The sequence below is a fragment of the Balaenoptera physalus genome (assembly GCF_965194825.1).
Source record: "Balaenoptera physalus genome assembly, chromosome: 3".
In the NCBI taxonomy this organism is placed as follows: domain Eukaryota; kingdom Metazoa; phylum Chordata; class Mammalia; order Artiodactyla; family Balaenopteridae; genus Balaenoptera; species Balaenoptera physalus.
The window spans coordinates 147,783,839-147,803,414 of NC_138890.1; the positions used below are offsets into that span (position 1 = coordinate 147,783,839).

A 19,576-nucleotide genomic window follows, 5' to 3' on the forward strand; every position below is an offset into this window, starting at 1 on the left:
CCCACCTGGCTGAAGGCTGGGCTTCCTTGGAGTGACTCACTTCCTGGATCAGCCTATTAGGGTGAGAGAGATGCACAAGGAAAGGGAAGTGCCTGTTAGAAGCTGTGGAGACTTTCTGGGGCTTAGGGGTAAACTGGCGAGGGGGACTTTGGGGTAAACTGGCGAGGGGGACTTTGAAACTGATTTTGGAATTCACCTTTTGAACCCACACTTCCAGGCTGCTCCCCAAGGCTCATGACGTCAGATTTCCTGACCCATTCTCTTCCTCTAGTGACTGCTTCTCAGGGAACAAAAATGGCTGGACATAACCAAAGGCCCTTCATCCTGGAAAAGCAGAAGAAGTGAGGGTGGGAGTGGAGATGGAAGGCTAAAGCTGGGCTTCTCCAACTTTGATGAGCACACACATCCCATGGGGATCTTGTTAATATGCTAATTTGGATTCAGAAATCTGGGGCAAGGACTGAACTTCAGCCTTTCTAACAAGCTTCCCTGTGACGTTGATGCCTCTGGTCTCTGGGTAACATTTCGAGTAGTGAGAGGTAGAGAGATACCAGCGTGGATATTTCCAGTGCACTTGACTAATTATTTGCCCACCTTTGGTTGACCATACTAATTTATGATTTTTGACTGCTGGGCCATCCTCTCTTTGTCTTTAAAGTCATGAAAGTCTGAAGGAAGTACCATAGAAAACGTGTGCTTCCCAGGCACATGAAGGAGAGAACTAGCACTTGTGCGGTGGTATTTCAATTGGAGAATTTCTCATTGTCCAGGACCGAGTCCTGCAGCCTTCCAGCCTCAAAGACCTGAGGGTGCCAGCCCACCGAGGGTAGGTTTTATCTCTTGAGACCTCCATTGAGCAAGCTCATAGCAACTGATCCTAAAACTGGAATCCAAACCATTCATTTACTATGGAGAATGCAACTCTCAAGTTTGCTGAGACCAGATGAGAGGACCTCGTCTAGGTTTGAGGATGAGAGAATGACAGCTTAGCACTCAGTTCAAGGTTGCTTTTAGCAGTTTATTCTCAGATATGACTAAGCAGTGCAAGAGGATATACTTGTGGTATGTTAGGGTAACACTAACTGCTGTAGCAAATAAACCTGCACATTTACAAACGCTCAAACACAAAATATATTTATTTTTCATTCATGAAACAGTATTATGTATGTGCTATTCATGGTCGGTGACCAGCTTTTCTCTGTGCAGTGATTTCAGGTTGCAGGACTATTCCGTGTTGTGGTTCTGCTGTTCTCTAGGGCTTCGTCATCAATGACGTCCGCATGGCTAAAGGGTAAAGAGGTATAGAGAAGGCTGAAGAGCTTTCTGAAAAACTTTGGTCTGGAAGTGACACACATCAATTCTGCTTGCACTGCATTAGATGATAGTCACACGATAACATCTAAATGCAAAGGAGGCTGGGAAGTGCAGTCCCGGGCAGGAAATATTCCCGCCAGTGAAAACCTATCTAATGACAGGAGAGTACAAATTTTGGTGGACAACTAGCTTTTTTAAAAAAAAATTTAATTCATTTATTTATTTATTTTTGGCTGCGTTGGGTCTTCGTTGCTGCGTGCGGGCTTTCTCTAGTTGCGGCAAGCGGGGGCTACTATTCGTTGCGGTGCGCGGGCTTCTCATTGCGGTGGCTTCTTTTGTTGCGGAGCACGAGCTCTAGGTGTGCGGGCTTCAGTAGTTGTGGCTCGCAGGCTGTGGAGCACAGGCTCAGTAGTTGTGGTGCACGGGCTTAGTTTCTCCAAGGCATGTGGGATCTTCCCAGACCAGGGCTCGAACCCATGTCCCCTGCATTGGCAGGCAGATTCTTAACCACTGCGCTACCAGGGAAGTCCCAACTAGCTTTTTGAATAACTTTTGAAATAGCAGTCCCATTGCCTTCCATTTTCTTAAAGAGGCATGCTTCGAACCAACATGGAGTGAGGTATTTGCCAGGTTAGAGGTAGAACTGAGGTCTCTCTATCTTTAGCCACATTGGCAGCAAAGAAAACAACTTCTACAACCATATAAGGTAATTATTTTCTAATCAGCAAGTCCTGTCATTTGGGCCTCATAGTTCTATTCCAGGCCTTGATATTCATGCTGCCATAACACTGAGGCAACTCATCCTTTATCTGCCCCTATGACACAAGACCTAGGAATTTTCCATCTATATCTATGCAGGGGATTTCTGTGGGGAGGTGTAGCTATGTCCTATTGCACATACTGGAACCGAGTTATTCATGTTGGTAAATGAGAAATGTTTTGCCCTAGAGACAGATCTCTTTTTGGAAACTTAATTATTATTATGAAGTTATTTGGTCATTGGAATCACAACAAAGGGCATGTAGATTAAAATATTTAACGAAATTAGGCTGACAGTTTATAACATTCATTTTGCTAGTGAGACCATAATCTTCTCCCAACAGTTCCTGGCGGGGACTATCAAAGATGCCCTCTCTGACCTGTCTCTTTTTCAATGCATCATAGCTGACTAACAGCCCATAAGAAGGGACACACACTTCACTTTAGATGTGTTAATTAGGCATGTCCAATGAAATCACTCAGGATCTGGTCTGCCTTGCCTGCTTGCAGTTGATGTTTGTCTCTTTAGGGTACTTTTATATACCTCTGTTCTAATTCATTGTGTATGAAATATCACAGCCATTTTATTGTTGTTCTGAGGGCTATCTCATTTCCCTGTTATTTGGAGTGCAACTTATTGTAGCCCCAGGGAACTGACAACAGAAATCAGGTGCATTCTTGTTTCATCTTAGAGGGAAAAATTCAATAGAAGAGAATTATCTTATCTGGAGATAGTTCATCAGAATAACCAAACAACATGGTTCAATGCGTCATGGGGAGAAGGTGACACAGGGTGAGGACCTAGATATTTTCAGGATGGGGGTTGGTCACCAGAAAGACTAACCACATAATTAGAGAGTGGAAATTTTGGACTGTCCCAACTTCTGAGGAGGGGAGAGGTTCTGGAGATTGAGTTCAGTCCTGTGGACAGTGTTTTGATCAAGCATGCCTACCCAATGAGACCCAATAAAAACTTTTGAACACTGAGGCTCAGTAGCACTTCCGGGTTGGTGAGCAAATTGATGTGCAGGAAAGGTGACACTGATTCCAGGAGAAGAGCAAAGCATAGCCTGCCTTCTCTGTCAAACTTCACCCTATGTATCTTCATCTGGCTGGTCCTCCTGATTTGTATCGTTAATAATAGAACTGTAATTGTGAGTAGAGTGCTTTCCTGAGTTCTGTGAGTCATTCTAGGGAATTACTGAACCTGAGAGTGTTGGAGGAACCCACATTTCTAAGCAAATGGCTATAAATTCAAGACTGTAATATGGTAACCCTGCCTGAGGTTCTGGCTGGCCTGGCCTGCTCTGTAGAATTCAGACTCAAGATGCAACACCAACTCTTACCAGATGCCAGCCTGCCAGCTTGCCATAAGGTGTTGGAAGTGCCAGTCCTCACAATCATGTAAACCAATTACCAATTTCTTTTTTTTGGTTGCGGGGCATGTGGGATCTAGTTCCCTGACCAGGGATCGAACCCACATCCCCTGCATTGGAAGCATGGAGTCTTAACCACTGGACCACCAGGGAAGTCCCTGAACCAATTTCTTAAAATAAGCCCTCTTTCTCTACACACACACACACACACACACACACACACCACACTTGGTTCTGTTTCTCTGGAGAACCCTGACTAATACAGAAGTATAAGTAACCTGGGGAGCCCAGAAATAAGCAGAAAATGTCTGAAAGAAGACCATTCTTGTTGGGGGTTGTGCCCATTAATTTCTGGGGCCTGCCTTAACTCTGGGTAGTTAGTGCCAGAGTGGATTGCACTACACCTAGTTGGGGTTGCAACAGCAACAAGCTAAGTCATTATTTGCTAAACTGGCTCATATTTCAAAGTTCAATTCAAAAGTTAAAAGGTTTCGGGGCTTCCCTGGTAGCACAGTGGTTGAGATCTGCCTGCTAATGCAGGGCACACGGGTTCGAGCCCTGGTCTGGGAAGATCCCACATGCCGCGGAGCAACTGGGCCCGTGAGCCACAACTACTGAGCCTGCGCGTCTGGAGCCTGTGCCCCGCAACAAGAGAGGCCGCGACAGTGAGAGGCCCGCGCACCGCAATGAAGAGTGGCCCCCGCTCGCTGCAACTAGAGAAAGCCCTCGCACAGAAACAAAGACCCAACACAGCCAAATAAATAAATAAATAATAATTAAAAGGTGCTAATAATTAAAAAAAAAAAAAGTTAAAAGGCTTTACAAAGCTTTCCTCAATTTTCTAGGAAGATTGACTTGTTCTTTCATTTTCTATGCTGTTTTTGTTGAGGATATATGTATCTTTATATCATAGTCTACTAATCAGATGTATAAGAAATATTATTTTCTCTAGTAGACATTCATTCAAACTTGGAGCACTGCCCCATTCAAGCTGGCTGGCAGAAAATGTAGCTTAAGTCTTTCTTGGGATTCCTACCGAAGGCTGTTCTATGGTTCTTAAATTTGGCAAGCAGGGAAAGGGAAAGGGTGTAACTTCAGATCACACATGTTATCCTTGAGATGTCTGCTGCCTCTCTTACACCCACTGAATCTCGGCAGCTTTTCTACCATACTTGGGAAATGACAACTTTGAGAGCTGCCAATGGGGTAAATGAGGAGCTCACTTTGGAGAAAGCTATGGATATTTAAGGAAGAAATACAACAGGCATTTGGATATTCATTCAACCAATAAATATTTACTTAGCAAATATTTACTTAGCAAATATTACTACTCTAGGTGCTGGAGATTTAGCCTTGAACAAAAGAAATATGATATATTTACTCATGAGAGTTCAGTATAGAAGACAAATTCTAAAGTTCAAGGTGTAGGTCCGGATGGATAGGAAAATCTGGAAGGTGAAGAGCCAATGAACGTATTGAAAAAAAGCAAAGGTACAGGAAAGACTGGATGACTGAAGGAGCAAGATTCTGGAGAAGGAGGAAGGACTGCAGTAAAGGACATTAGCAGTTGACATTGTGCTCTACTGAGGGAGGGGAAGCTCATCCTTTGACTAGGGGAAGAGTTGGTAGAAGTTTATGGGGGTTTGGGAGTGTGTGGATGGAGATAGTAAATAGAGAGGAAACATAAGTTTTGACTCAGTTTTCTCAAAATGAAGGCAAAGTCACTTGCTGGGAATGAGAAGAACTGAGATTCAATGAGGATTTGAAGTAAGAGGTAGAGGTTTGGCTAGTGATGGAGTGCGTTGGGAGAGGATGCTGCCAAGTATGAATAAAGAAAAGCACAAATTTGTAAGGACCCCAGTTGGCAGCATTGTGAAATTTTCACCAGGACCACCCAGCAGATAGGGAGAGATGCGAATTGTAGGGACATGTCATATCATCTTGTTCCATAACATCTATCACTGCCATTTGCATACAAGAGGTGCTCAATTAACTGGTGGAATTCAACAATTATTTAAAAGATGGGAAGATGGGGAATCTTGAAGTTCACTGCTGTACCACCCATATCACAAGGAAGAAATCAGACAATGACTCTAGAACAGCAAATTCTCATTTTTTATCAAAGTAGTCAGTATCAAGATTATTCTAGAAAAATAGACTTTACAGGAAAAAAAATGAAAATTTTAATTCCAAGTAATAACTATACTGAGAAACATTTTGGTCTTTTAATTATTTTATACAATAATAAAACATACACACTTTCTCCCAAAAGGAAAAGAAGACAAATGTAGTAAATGGAAAGTGTTCTACTTTCATGTACTCATTTACCATTTCATTCTTCTCCCCCATAATCACCACTGTAAACTCTTTGGAGCATTGCCTTCCAGACTGTTTTATAAGCATATTCTTAATTCTGGTATTCTGTCTGTCTTTATATATAATTTTGAGAAGGTTCTTTTTTAGTAGACTCTTTTGTTTGCTTCTCTAACATCCTTTATTTCCTTCCTTCTTTGTCACCCCTGTTTTGGCCAGGTGTCCATCTCATCCTCAGGTCCAGAGATGGTGAGCCATTTCCAAGTCAACCAGTACATGGCATTCTCTTAGTGACTGTTATTGATCCAAGGATGTGCACATTACTTCAGTTGGGTCAATCATACTGAAGGGAAAAAGTAAATTTCATGTGTAAGAGAGAATGTTTTCCCCACTTAATTTATGGAAGAAATGGTTACATTTTTTTGCTATTAGACTAAAGGATCTATAAATATTGAAATCCTTCCATGGCCCAACCACTTTTCTTTCCCAAAATGTTCTCAGGAAATTTATAGATTAAAAGCATTTCATTAAGTAATGGAAAGAAGGTGACAGTGGGTCTGCTGCTGTATCGACGAGATAGGAAGGGCTTCCTTAGGTGGAGGCAACACTTGCGTCCTCCTGTAAATGTGGCATCATAACTCTCCTCATATCTGACTGGTGTAATTTGCATTAACTGCTGATTCTTTACTCCTTTCCTTATCTATACTCTTTACCTTATGATTTGGAGTTCCCACACAAGAGGGAGTATATTTCTTTACTCCTTGATTCTGAGTTTGGTCATGTGACTTCTTTGGCCAATAGGATAAGGTGACCGGTGTGCCAGTTCTGAATGTAAGCCTCAGAAGGTCTTTGTGTTTCTGCTTGTCCCCTAGTACCTCTACTATGAAATAAGTACGGGCAGACTATTAGTCTCAGGAAAAAGAGAGGGAACTCATGGAATGGTGGTATTCTCAGCGGGACTCAGCCTAAATCAGCTGACTTCCATCTAGGTGCAGATGACTTGTGTCATCCCCGTTGATACCAGTAGAACTACCCAGAAGAACCTAACTTAGATCAGTCAACTCCCACATAATGGGCAATTTGTGAGAATAAATGATGTTGTTTGAAGCCACTGAGCTTTGACATGGTTTGTTACTGAGCATTAGTGTAGCAATAGCTAAGACACACTGCTTAATCTGGTATTTTCTCCTCGTGGGAATGATGGGGAAGAGAGGTGGAGACCTCTGCAGAGTTTCTTCCTAGAAAAATGGCATAGACATTTTCCCCTATTATGGTATATGAAGCTCTGTCGTATTTCTTTTAATGACTTTGCTAATTTTCCATAGTATGGATATAGCATATTTTATTTAGAATATTAAATTTTTTTCTCTATTACAAGCAGTGTTTCATCGATATTTCTTGTACATATATTTTTGACTCCTGTGATTTGTTCTGTAGAGAATTTTTTTTTTTTTAAGAGTCTTTTTTTTTTTTTTAAACTTTTGGGTTTGTTTGTTTGTTTGTTTATTTATTTATGGTTGTGTTGGGTCTTCGTTTCTGTGCGAGGGCTTTCTCTAGTTGCGGCAAGTGGGGGCCACTCTTCATCGCGGTGCGCGGGCCTCTCATTATCGCTGCGTCTCTTGTTGCAGAGCACAGGCGCCAGACGCGCAGGCTCAGTAATTGTGGCTCACGGGCCTAGTTGCTCCGCGGCACGTGGGATCTTCCCAGACCAGGGCTTGAACCCGTGTCCCCTGCATTGGCAGGCAGATTCTCAACCACTGCGCCACCAGGGAAGCCCCTGTAGAGAATTTTTAAAAGTGAAATATCGGGGTATTCACCTTTGAATTTTTGCTCTTTTTTCCAAATTGCCCTCTTAAAATTTGTACTAATTGATATTCTTACCTACAGTATATGAGAAAGCCTCTTTTCCCATGCCCTTGGCAAGCATTGAAGTTAACAAGCTTGTAAATATTCCCAGTTTAATAGGCAAAAAAATCTATCTCATTCAATTTATTTGCATTTTTTGATTCTGAATGAGATTGAGCACATTTTCATATTTTTATAGTCAATTTCATTTCTTTTGTGAACCCTCTGTTAGTGTGCTTTGTCTATTTCCCTCTTGGATTGTTCATATTTTGCTTATTCACATATAAGATTCTTTGGATGTTAAGATATTAGCACTTTGCCTATCATATTGTTACTATATTTTTCCAGTTTGTTTTTATCTTTTCTTTTTGTTGTGGATTTTTAAAATGCAATAAAAATTCATCAATATTCTAAATTTTTTTGTAGTCAAATGTATCAATCTTTATGGCTTCTGGGTTTTATGTCTTATGTAGAAATGCATTCCACATCCAAAATGTATAAAATGATTCACCTATGTCTTCTGGCATATTTGTTTTCATTTTTTACATTATTTACATCTTCAATCTATGTGGGATTTACTTCAGTGTAAGAAGTTGGTCAGCACTTTCCTTTTTATCCACAAATGGCTGGTGTGTTGTTCCAATCTCTCTCTTTCTCTCTTTTAAATAATCCACCTTTACTACATTAATAAGAAATAATGAATTTTTTTGTAAGCACATGGATCTGGACACAGGGTCTCTATTATTGGGCTGGCCAAAAAATTCTTTCTGGTTTTTCTGTAACATCTTATGGAAAAACCCGAAAGAACATTTTGGCCAACCAAATATATTCCATTGATTGTTCTGTCACAAAATAAAAGAAAAGAAAAAGAAGAAAATATAACTAAGGATATCTGTAATTTTGTCACTTCTAAATGTATAATGATAGTAATTTATATTGCCATTAAAAATGTGAATAAAATTTTAAAATCCCTTGTATAGTTAGCTTCTTCTCAATTTTTTTCTTCTCCAGAGTCATGCAGGCTCTTCTTGAACATGTATTTTTCCATTTAGTATTTGGAATAACAGCATATGTATATATGTACATGATGTGGAAGGCTACACATCAATTAATAAATATGATTATTTCTGAGGAGTGGGATTGGTGAGCAAGGTCTTTTACTTGTTACACTATATACGTCTATGTTTCTTGAATTTTGGGGAAGAGGCACATATTACTTTAGTAATAAAGCATCAATAAAGATTTAAAGAAATGACTCAACATATGAAAATATTGTAATCAAAGACCTTAATGAAGTCTTTGTGCCTTTTAGTGTATTTTTAAAATTTGATCCGCTTGTGTTTTCAAGATGTGCAATCATTTCATCTGCCAGTAATGATCATTTGGTTTCCTCCTGTTTAATATTTATGCTTCTTACTTTTCTCCTTGTTTGCTTGCATTTCCTAGATTTCTAGGCCAATGTTAAATGTGATGGCAATGAAACTTCTTTTGTGTTATCTGTAAATTTAATGGAGTATAACCTTTAATACTTCATCATTGAGCATGATTCTGGTTTATGTTCTATTCTTATTTTACTAAAGCTTTTTATTTAAAAAAAAATCCTAAGCACCACTCAAATCTACGTTGGCAACTTCATACTACGATTCATAAAAGCTTATTAATATACAAAAAAGGGATTTTCAGTGAAGCGTATTCATCAGTATCCTGCTGAAGCATTTATTGAAACTCTAATTAAACTATCTCATAGGATATAAAAGCAATATTTCATTGTTATCAGTGAATAGCAGTGTCTTTAGCTTCATATTAAAATGTTTTCTGATTATTTTGCATTTTGTCTAATGACTCGTGCAGTTTGCACTTTGCAGCAACTAATTTGTTATAAAAAGGAAAAAGTCCTTCTCAGTGTCTGCAAGCTCTTTTCTCCTCCTTGATGAGAGATCTTTACCCAGAGTAGAAAGGAATTCACCCTCATGATTTATGGTTGAGGGATCCACCAGATTAACTCAAGTGTTAAGCACTGAAACTTTATTTTTCAAATCTCAGGGGCTTTGTGTGTTGTTTGCTTCACAGCTGGTTTTCACTAGTGTCCTGAGCAGTGTTAACGTATCCCTCGGACCCACCAGGTTTTACGTATCACACTTTGTTTGTCTGAACAGCTGCCTCATTGCAAGCTGTACACAAATTCCATACAAATGCCACAAGCTATTAAAATTCAGAAGCTGGGTTAGCCTTCAAATGTGGATCTAAAATATACTAAATAGATGAACAAACAATTAAATGCAGGTACTCATCAAAGAAAGGAAGCTTTGGAAAATTCTTCCTCATACCACCTCACCCTATTGTTTCTCCACTTCTGTGGTTATGGTGGTTAAGAGTGCAGCTGGGGAGGTAACTGTGGATGGAGGCGGCAACTGACACCTTGCACGTGGCTGCCCAGATGAGCTATTCTCTCAGGGATGCTGTGCCTGCCTCTTCCTGAGCCTGGCATCCTTCTATCTCGAATGGTGATGAGGAAGTATCTTGACTAATAAAACATCATTCACTAATATATTGATTCATGCATTCTATGTTTTTTAATTAATTAATTATTTATTTATTTATAACATGTTTATTGGAGTATAATTGCTTTCCTTCTAGATTTTACGTACTGTGTTTAGCAGCAGACATAAACCCCAATAAGTCATAGTTCTCTCCGCCTGAGTGCTCAGAAGCCCATAGGGGCGTCAGACAAATTAGGCAATTACAAATCAGTGTGGTGACAATAGGGGTAAGTACGCACATGAAATTTATTATGCCACACCCCTGATTAAAATCCTCTTAAGCACCCTCTTCCACCACAGACTAAATCAAAATTTCTTAGGCTGGCATGTCAAATGCCACTGGCCCGACCAATTTTGCCAAGTGCCATCTCAGCCACCAGGCAGCAGACCCTCTGGACCAAGGATGATAAGCTAAGTAGATGCCCATAGACAGCTTCCACTGAAGTGCCTGCTGAATGAACCTGCACACTCCATTCTCTCTCTGAGATACATTGACACCTACATCGGAATTTGGCTGCTGGCAAGTTTATCTCTAGTGCCCACCAAGTAAGGCATAAACTCACCCAAGTCAGTTGTGTGTGTTCCCAAACTCATTTAGTCCAGTCGGACTAGTTACTGTAATTACATGATGCAAGCTGGCAAAATGTGAGTGTGCAAAGAAAGACTGCTGTTGACCTAGGAGGACTACTCGAATGGTTTGAAGAGACTTGATAAAGGCATATTGAAAGAATATTGCTAGCAAACAGGGTGGGAAAAGTGATGGTAAAAGACTAGAGTGGAGAGATAAAGCTTGGCATCTACATTTAGATATCTTCTAAAGTGTTTGAAAGTTCTTTTCCATTTTAAAGAAAGCAAAACTAGAAGGAGTAGATGAAGTGTTACTGGTGTGTATTACTTAAGAAAGACAACATGGAACTACAATCAATGACCCCAGAGGAACGGCCTTGGCCTTGTAACAAAAGAAGGATGAATGGGCATCCACTCATATGTTTTAAATTCAAATAAGATGTTCAAGGTAGATACATATTGTTTTTTTATCAAAGTGTCCTGTGTCTGACTCTCAGAAGTAACCACCAACACCCTACTGTTCCCAACTGAGACAGATAAGAAGACATTACCTACTGTATTTGTAACTCCCCAGATGGTCCAGGCTCTCTCTAAGCTCCATCACTTTGAACATGCTGTTTCCTCTGCCGGGAAATGCCCTCTCTCTACTCCAGACTCTGTTAGCTGGCAATCTCCTATTTACTCTGTACTTCCTTCATGCCACCTCTTCTTGGTGCTTCTTTCCTAACGCGTCCTTGGCTGTCCTTGTTTTCCTCACCCAGCAGTAGAAGGTCCTTCCTACATTTAAGGAACTCCCGGCTCTGTGAAGCAGAGCCTGCCTCTCACTGCAGAAGATGCAAATGCCAGCTATTCTCTGCCCCGACTCCCACTACTGGCGCCCAGACACAGGACGAGGCGTAGCTGCTTTCAGCCATAGGCTCCTGCTCTGCCTTTAAACCAGAGCTGGTGATGTGGAGCTCTGGGACGCTGCTGCCGAGTCTGCTCTGGAGCGGGTGGTGGCAGTGAAGGGCTGTTTCCCATTTCTGGAGGTGCCAGTGGTTGAGATGCGGGGTGGCTCTGCGGCCTCCGTGTTTGTGTTTTGGGCCTCCCAGGTATTCTGGGAGCCCTCTGATAGCCTTTCATAAATTCCTTTTCTGCTCAAATTAGCCAAAGCTGGTTCCTATTGCCTAAAGCTAAGATTCATGACTGATATTTTGGCTCATCACCCCGGTATGACATTGTCGCCTGTTCCAATGTGTCTTTGTCCCCCGTGTGATTGCGAGCTGGCGACATCCCATCTCATCTCCTTCACCCCTGTGCCCAGCCTAGTGCAAAGTAATGCAGAGCAGACCCTCAACGAATTGCTAATTTGTTAGTTTGCAAATGAATTACTTAATTGATGAAAAAAGTTTCCTCTGAAAATCTCAGTCCATAAAATAACAGCAAATGACACCGGGATGTTTCCAGTGGCTGAGGAGAAGCATGGCCCACTTTGGATAGCCTTTTATTCGTATTTCTCATAGAAGACAAGTGCAGTCACAGAGAGTTCCATAGTGTTTAATTAAATATATGACTGTAACACACATCGGATACTTATAACACACTTAGCAGCACTGCAAAATGTTTGTAATGCATGTGGAAAGTACACAGTCAAATCAGAGACTTTCGGTGTAGTGAACAATGGATATTTTAAAGAGTAACCCCGAAGAAAAACAACTGGGCTGGCAGAAATGCTGTCTGATCTCCATCATTCCAGCTGTCTGATCACATATGCTCACTGTCTTCCTGGCCAATTCTAAGTCTTGTAGCCTCTCTACAAATGCTCTGAAAACACAAGTATGCACATCTGAAACAGCCCACACTTGGCTTTTCTGAAGCAAATTCCCCTGGAAATGAGAATGAAGGGAGGGGCAAAGGCTGGTAGAAAGTCAGTCGAATAAGCCAGGATGCCCTAGATTCAGACATGGTTGTTTAATTGACCAAATTACTTATCAGTTTTCTTTTCATTTCACGCCATATAGAACTAGCAGTTTACATCTCTGATTTATGCACTGTCTCTGACCAGGAGTTTTTCTTTCTTAATGAAATCCCAAAGAGGGTTGGTCAGAACAAATTTGTAATCTTACATTATACAGTATATAATCAAGCATTAGCAGCAGTTATGATTGTAAGAGTATGATACATAGATTTTACACACCTCCGGTAACAGACAGACATTCACACACTGAATCCAAATGATAATCTATGCCAACAGGATTTTAAAGCTGGAGGGACCTTGATCTTCCTCGAGACCTATCCCCTCCTTTCTTTGAGAGATTGTTTATTTATATGAGGGATACAAACTTACAGCTTCCAGTCCTGACTTAACATGTAAAGTTGAGTAACTTACCTGTCCTGTCTGTGTCCCCATTTTCACATAAGGCAAAGATAATAATGGTAAGTACTTCATAGGACCTCTATGAATAAGATGCAAGAGAGCTAGGTTGGGCGTGAGGTTTCCTGTGATGACCTCTTCCTCGAGACTTGGCTCACATTTCTACAGAAGGTAAAGAACCCACGTCCGCCTGGTGGAAAATGTCTTGTGCTCACACGCCAGGCAGATTCTGCTTTTCTTCCACAAAGATGTATACCACTCTTGTGGCATTTTCCCTGCCTGTCTTCCACCAGGGCGCTTTGAACATACTTCCATGACTGCATTTGGTGTTATAATGATTTGTTTACAAGCTACCTTTCATTAGATTTTTTCACTTTATGAGGGCAGGGTCCCAACCTTGTTTGTCTTAGACCTCCCAGCCTACCACTGTGGTTGGCACAGAGCAAGCTTTCCATAAATAATTGTCAAGAAAACGGAAGGGGTAATGCTTACAGAGGTGCTTTGAAAAATCACAAAAGTGCTGAGCAAATCTAAGGGTTTATGGGACTATAGTCATTGCTAGTGATTCAGAGAAAAGCACTGGAAAGTACAACACTGAACTAGTCTAATTATCATTAGGCCTCTAAGCCAACAGATAAGGTCTATTAGTCCACTATTTAAAACTCACTTCACAGGCATCACAGAATAAAACCAAAAAGAAAATTTTAAAAATTAAAAGCACTTAACCTCCCCCCAAACAAACTAAAAACACAACAAAGAAAAAAGGCAAAACATAAATGACAACAATGAGGACAAACTCCCAAACAACAATATCAATCCTGGACTGATGTCCTTCTTGGTCTGTGTACACCCGGAGTGGCGATGGGGATGGCATGGGGGCCTGTGTAGAGGCATCAGCTGCCCTCCTCTGAGTTGAGACTGCTTCGCTGCCTTGACTTGGCTTGAGACAGCCTTTAAAAATTTATCTGGACCAAGAAATGCAAGAGGACCCATGTCAGATGTTCTCTATATCTTCGGGAACATGGCCACAGTTGGCTCACTCACTGCATGGGCTTGTAATTCCTTCTCCCTGAAGTTTTGTGGCAACATTCATGGTGATAGAAATCAGGATGGTGGATGGACTTGGGTTGGGGAGTCTCTACACATATAGAAACGTTATCTCCTGGCTCATGGCTCGAATGCACTCAGTGTCCTGAGTCCGTAACAGGTTCTTCCATCATCGATGGATGCCACTGGGTGGGAGGGGCAAGAGGATCATGCTCTTGGTAACTAAAAATAGAAATTACAGGCTTCTAGTTGATTCTCTCTTGAGCACTTTATCAGAAAAATGGAATAAAATGGTGTTTGTGGCTCTGTCTTACCTTCTCCACTTTTGTAGACATGGCTGGCCATGATACTTCATATGTCATGAGACCATTCCCCCAGCCCCCCTATCTTCCTTGTAGCCTTTTCAGTTCGGGTGACCATAGGTCCCCATTTGCCTGGGACAGTCCCGGTTTACACTTGTTGTCCTGGAGTGATTATTTATAACTTCCCCTTTCACTTGCAAAAGTGACCCAGTTTGGACAATACATTATACAGTCACCCTGTTCTAAGTGAGGTTTGGCACTGGAGAGTGGGACAGTCCCTAGTTAAGAGGAAGGCACATGACTTGGAGGAGACTGCAGTAAGACTCCTGGGCAGCAAATCTTGATTCTACTCCTTGCTGAGTGGGGAACATGGATAAGCTAATTTAAGCCACAGTTTCATCATCTGTAACATAGAGAATAATACTAATCGCACCCACCTCCCAGGATTATTGTGAGGATGCAGTGCGAACAGATGTGTAGAGCACGCAGCACGGCATTGTGTACATAGTGAGTCCTGACAGTGGTATCTATTATTCTAATTCTCCTCTCCTTCTTTCTTCCGTTGTTCCCTTTTGCCCTCCCCACCCCTCCATCTTTTCCTCCACCCTTTCTTTCACTCTTTTCTGCTTTTTTTCCTTTCTGAAATAAATGAATCATTGCATTGCCTGAAGCAGAATGCCCCTGTCTCTTGTCTCTTGCCACTGAAGCAGGGAGGTGTGGTCGAAGCGCTGTTTCAGAATCCTGTGGACCATGTTGAGGGGCTGCTTTCATTTTGTCTTCTTTGTGCTGTGAGGGAGAGTGGGACTCAGTTATCTTTGTTCATCATGATGGTTCTGGTCGTCGGTTTCTTACAATTCATTGGTTTTGGTAGAAGCTGGACATGGTGACATAGGCTTCTTCTTGACTTGATCCCAAGGAAGTGAGGATGGACTGCCCCTGGGCAGCAGGGTTCAATGTCAGAGTTCCGGGTTGGAACGGAAACAGAGGGGGCAAGGTGCTGTTTGTAGTTCCAGGGCCAAGCAGCAGGTCTTGGTACAGGAGAGGCCCGTTCTTTCCACCTTCCTTGCAGTCTGGGGACCTGGAGAAGGGGATCCCAGGGGCGTCACACACACTGATGTTCCCAGCCAGGCATCTGAATGACGACTCTCCTCTGAAAGTTTTTGGGCTGATGCCTGCATGCTCGGAGGGCCGGTTGGGGCCCTGCATACCCTCTCCGAGCCTCTGCTTCTCAGACTCCTCTAGCTGTGGAGGAAGAGGATCTTGCAGAAAGCCTTCTGCTTCGTCTCTAGCTTGAATGCCATCCACGTTATGAATCTGGCAGTCCAGGAAACTTTCAGGATTGAAACTCACGTTCAAATTCTGCACCAAAAAAAAAAAAAAAAAAGAGAGAGAAGCATTAAGACTGCACCAGAGAGACACATCAGCAAATGTTCTGTTCAGGAAAAGAGCTCAAGAACTTTCCAACAGGGGTTTACCAGGGTAGGTCAGAGAATTACCCACATGTTCTAGCTGACTCTTTGCCTCTGGAGGTGCTGTGATACTTCAGGGTCTGAAGTGACCACTTGCCATGCCCTCCATCCCTGGGGAAGTCTGGGAAATTCTGAGACTTGTATGTCATTTTAGTTTCCCACCTCCAGGAACCTGCAGCTGGCATCTTATGAGGGACCCTAGTTATGTGATACACAAAAGACCGACACTTGAGGTTCAGCCGTTCCTCATCCTGCAATGCCATTCTTGGCTGCTGGGATGTCTCTGACATAGTGATAGAAGCACCAGAAGCACTCACTTTTTTTGGTTTCTTGCACAGTTGTTCCAAAGTCTTCTTATGATCAGGGATACTGGGCCATATGATAGGCTTAATTCTGAAATAAAAGGACATTGAAGATGAAATGAATGGTGGAGGGGGTAGGCACAATAAACCTTCCCACTTACTCTGAGCCAGCAGTCAGAAGAGCAGATTCCTAGCCTTGGCTCTGCCACAACTAGGTGGATGATCTTGGACAAGTGACTTGCTTTCTCTGGGCCTCAGAGTCCCACCAGCCCGTGGAAGGGTTGGACCAGAGACCATTGTCAGCGATCTACTCTGTGAACCAGACAGCAGTGATACACCCCTGGGAAAGAGCCCTGGAGAAAAGGAACAATAGGTCTTGGCAGTGATGTAGCTATGAAACGAAAATCTGATCTGTTCATCTCCTCCCCAAAATAGGCTTTGCCATCTTTCTTTTCTCTTCATTGGCAGCAACTCCTCTGCTCTGATTTTGGTGGAAGAGAGACATATTTTCAAAGTTACACAGGGAAATTGCTTTAGGGTGGTACTTTAGAAACTGGAGTATCTTGTGTCGGGGGGCGTGTATGTGACCCTGTGCTGAGGGCATCTTCCTAAAACATTAATAACTTGACTGATGTGTGTCTAAATGATGAAACAAGCGTGGCCCTATCATGGGGTAGAATGCAAAAGTCTCATGAATTTGTGTGCTGAAAGCTAAGACTTCAAAAACATTCTGCATTTCCCATGGGTCCCTCCAGCTACCCAGGCATTCTGGAGGGATGGCTCTCACCCACTGAGGACACTTGGGAGGAAAGGTTTGCAGGGAGGATTTGCCCTATGTTCAGTTTATATATTTTTACCTCTTGTGAAATTAACTATGGAAATTCACCAGCACCTGAGGATGAGGAGGGTTATAGGGCACTGCAGTTCCTGAAATGCCTTATTCCCCTTTGTAGTTTTCTCATCAATAAACAGGACTAGAGCTCTGTCTGGAATCCCACATAACCACTCTCTTGATTAGTTAAAGAAATTCACCTTTTTTCCCACAACACACAGGCCAGAACGACCATCAGAGCCACAGAGAAGAAACTCAGAATGCTGATAATTAGTAAAACAGGATCCATCTCCCCTGGAAGGCAAGGATAGATCTTGGTTAGCAATCATGAAGCATGCTGTGGGGGAGACTTTCAGGATGCTTTGAGTTTATTTAGTAACTTGGGCCCATTTATTATTTCTTGAAAGTTGCTTTTCAGTCAACAGGATGATGTATTAGCTTTTATGGGGGAATTTGGGCTTCAGTAAGTGACGCCGTTGCTGAAACAGCCTCTGTTCACCGGTGCTGAATAGAAACGTGGAGACAGAGTTTTGGGTGAACTAGAAAAGAGTAGCTTTTATTGCTTTGCCAAGCAAATGGGGCCACAGCGGGCTAATGCCCTCAAGACTACGTGCCCCTCCCTGGTGGGGGTAGTGAGGAGTCTTATAGTGTTCAAGGAGCAGGGCGTGGTCAGCTGGTGGACATTCTTCTGATTGGTTGGTGGTGAGGAAATAAGGAGTCAGCACCATCAACCTTCTGGTTCAAACCAGTCTAGGGTCTACGTTCCTGTGGTCAGCAGTTTTCATCTGGTAGGGGTGTGCTTCCTGTTAAAAACAACTTGGAATGTGTGTCAGGCCTTTATCTGTATCTCTCAGGGAACCGTGAGTTCGGTGGCAGATGTGGCGGATTTATAATCTATAAATTGTTACCAGCTCCCCAGCCCAATAGCTATTCTTTGTTTCTACACCTTCACATTCCTCAATCATTAACTCTTGAGTCAGCCTTTCGCTTCAAAAGACAAGGACACAGGAGCTTGTACACGGTTTCAGCACCGACTTAGGTGACCAAGTCCAGAACATCTGTCACTTGGAATTTAAAAGTGACCTAACAGTAAAGACAGCAGCACTCCCTGGCTAACTTCCACCACCAAGAGAGAGAAGCAGAGCAGGGGGATGCTGAGAGAGGCTCTTCCCTGCAGCCTCAGCAATTCCTAGGGTAAGGACGGGAGGCTGGTGCATCAGAGCTGTTCCGCGCAGCCCCCAAAGGGAAGGTATATGTGGGGTGCTCTGGGTCCCCAGTGGTCTGCCTGAGCTGTGCCCTTTGGTTCTTCTGGCTGTTCTCAGTTCCTAGACCCCCAGGATATCTTCATTATTCTAGAAAAGGAGGCATGGGAAAGCCACACCAGCCTACCCATCTGCCACCCTCTACGGTATTCCCTAGAGGGACTTGGAGGGACCGGCCATTGGGATCCCAGTCTGAATTGGTAAACTAGAGGTAGTGGGTGGGAATTTTATTCAGAACTAGTGGCTCCCAGGAGTGCCCGGGACAGTACAGTCCAGACAGCCTACATCAGCTGATCAGCGACTAAGAGCCCTACTCCCACCCCTTCTTCGTTCTTCACAAAAGGGGCAAAGATGGCAGGTCATTTTTCAAAGAAAGTGTAAGAATGCCCTCTGGGGAGTCCTAACTTGTGGGTTTGTTTCATCTCTCTGGCTCTCACTGTCGCTCACAGACTTTGACATGCAAAGCACTATGGGGGGGGGCGGAACAGACTCTAGTCACTTCTCACCTGGGCCATTGGTCTCTGGAGTTCTGAAGTGGAAACTTGGACTCCATTCACTCCAGAAGCCTTCAAAATAGTTGGTGTTAGGGATGGACCGAACTTTAATCTCATACATTGCATTGGGTTGTAGCTTTCTCTGTAGGAGCATCAACTTTGTACTGGATAAATTCATGTGCTGAAGAGCAAAAAAAGGCCACTACATTTTTAAGGTGGAAAAAGAGGCGGTGCTCACATCTCCCAAATCATTTCAAGTTGAGTGTCTTTAGTCATGTGGACATTCTTTTGAGGTTCTCTCATATTTGTTAGAAAAAGGAGCTCTGACGTGGAGGGGTTGGCAGCAGAATTGGGGCAGAGTGTGTGAGCTCACAAACAATGCTGCAAGTGGTCAAGGAGGGCAGTGATAAAATGGGTCGTTATCTTTATTCAGGTGAGTTGGGCTCTCCCAGTCAGGGAGGGTATAAATCACTCCCAGGCTCCGGCCTTCCTTTCCACACTCTAATCTCTTCTTTTTCTTTCCCTCCCATTTCACATCCCACGGAGAGATGAAAGGGAATGGTAAGGTTAGTGAACAAGAATCATTTTCCTCTGGAAGATATAATTCTACATCGTGAATAGCAATATAGAGACACAGTCTCTCCAATAACGTGTGTCATCCTTAAGAGGAAAAAGTACTCTATCAATTTGATGGGTAAAAAGTAATACCTATAGTTATTTACATTTAGATTTATTTGATTATTAGTTTTCTATACTTATTGAAATTACGTATTTCCTATTTTGTGAGACATTTCCAACTTT

The 19,576-nt window shown here is 42.5% G+C and overlaps 1 protein-coding gene across 1 annotated transcript in view; it reads right to left on the minus strand.

Annotated features, from left to right (window-relative positions):
• Window positions 1–7,234: 7,234 nt before the first annotated feature.
• IL7R (interleukin 7 receptor) overlaps window positions 7,235–19,576 on the minus strand; it is a 45,854-nt gene continuing 33,512 nt past the window's right edge. Inside the window, exons 5-8 of the mRNA XM_082453819.1 lie at window positions 18,788–18,956; window positions 17,220–17,313; window positions 16,203–16,278; window positions 7,235–15,775 (exon numbers count right to left, since the gene is read on the minus strand). Coding sequence (XP_082309945.1) covers window positions 15,272–15,775; window positions 16,203–16,278; window positions 17,220–17,313; window positions 18,788–18,956 — 843 coding nt within the window. The 3' untranslated portion in view covers window positions 7,235–15,271. The remainder of the gene's footprint in view (window positions 15,776–16,202; window positions 16,279–17,219; window positions 17,314–18,787; window positions 18,957–19,576) is intronic.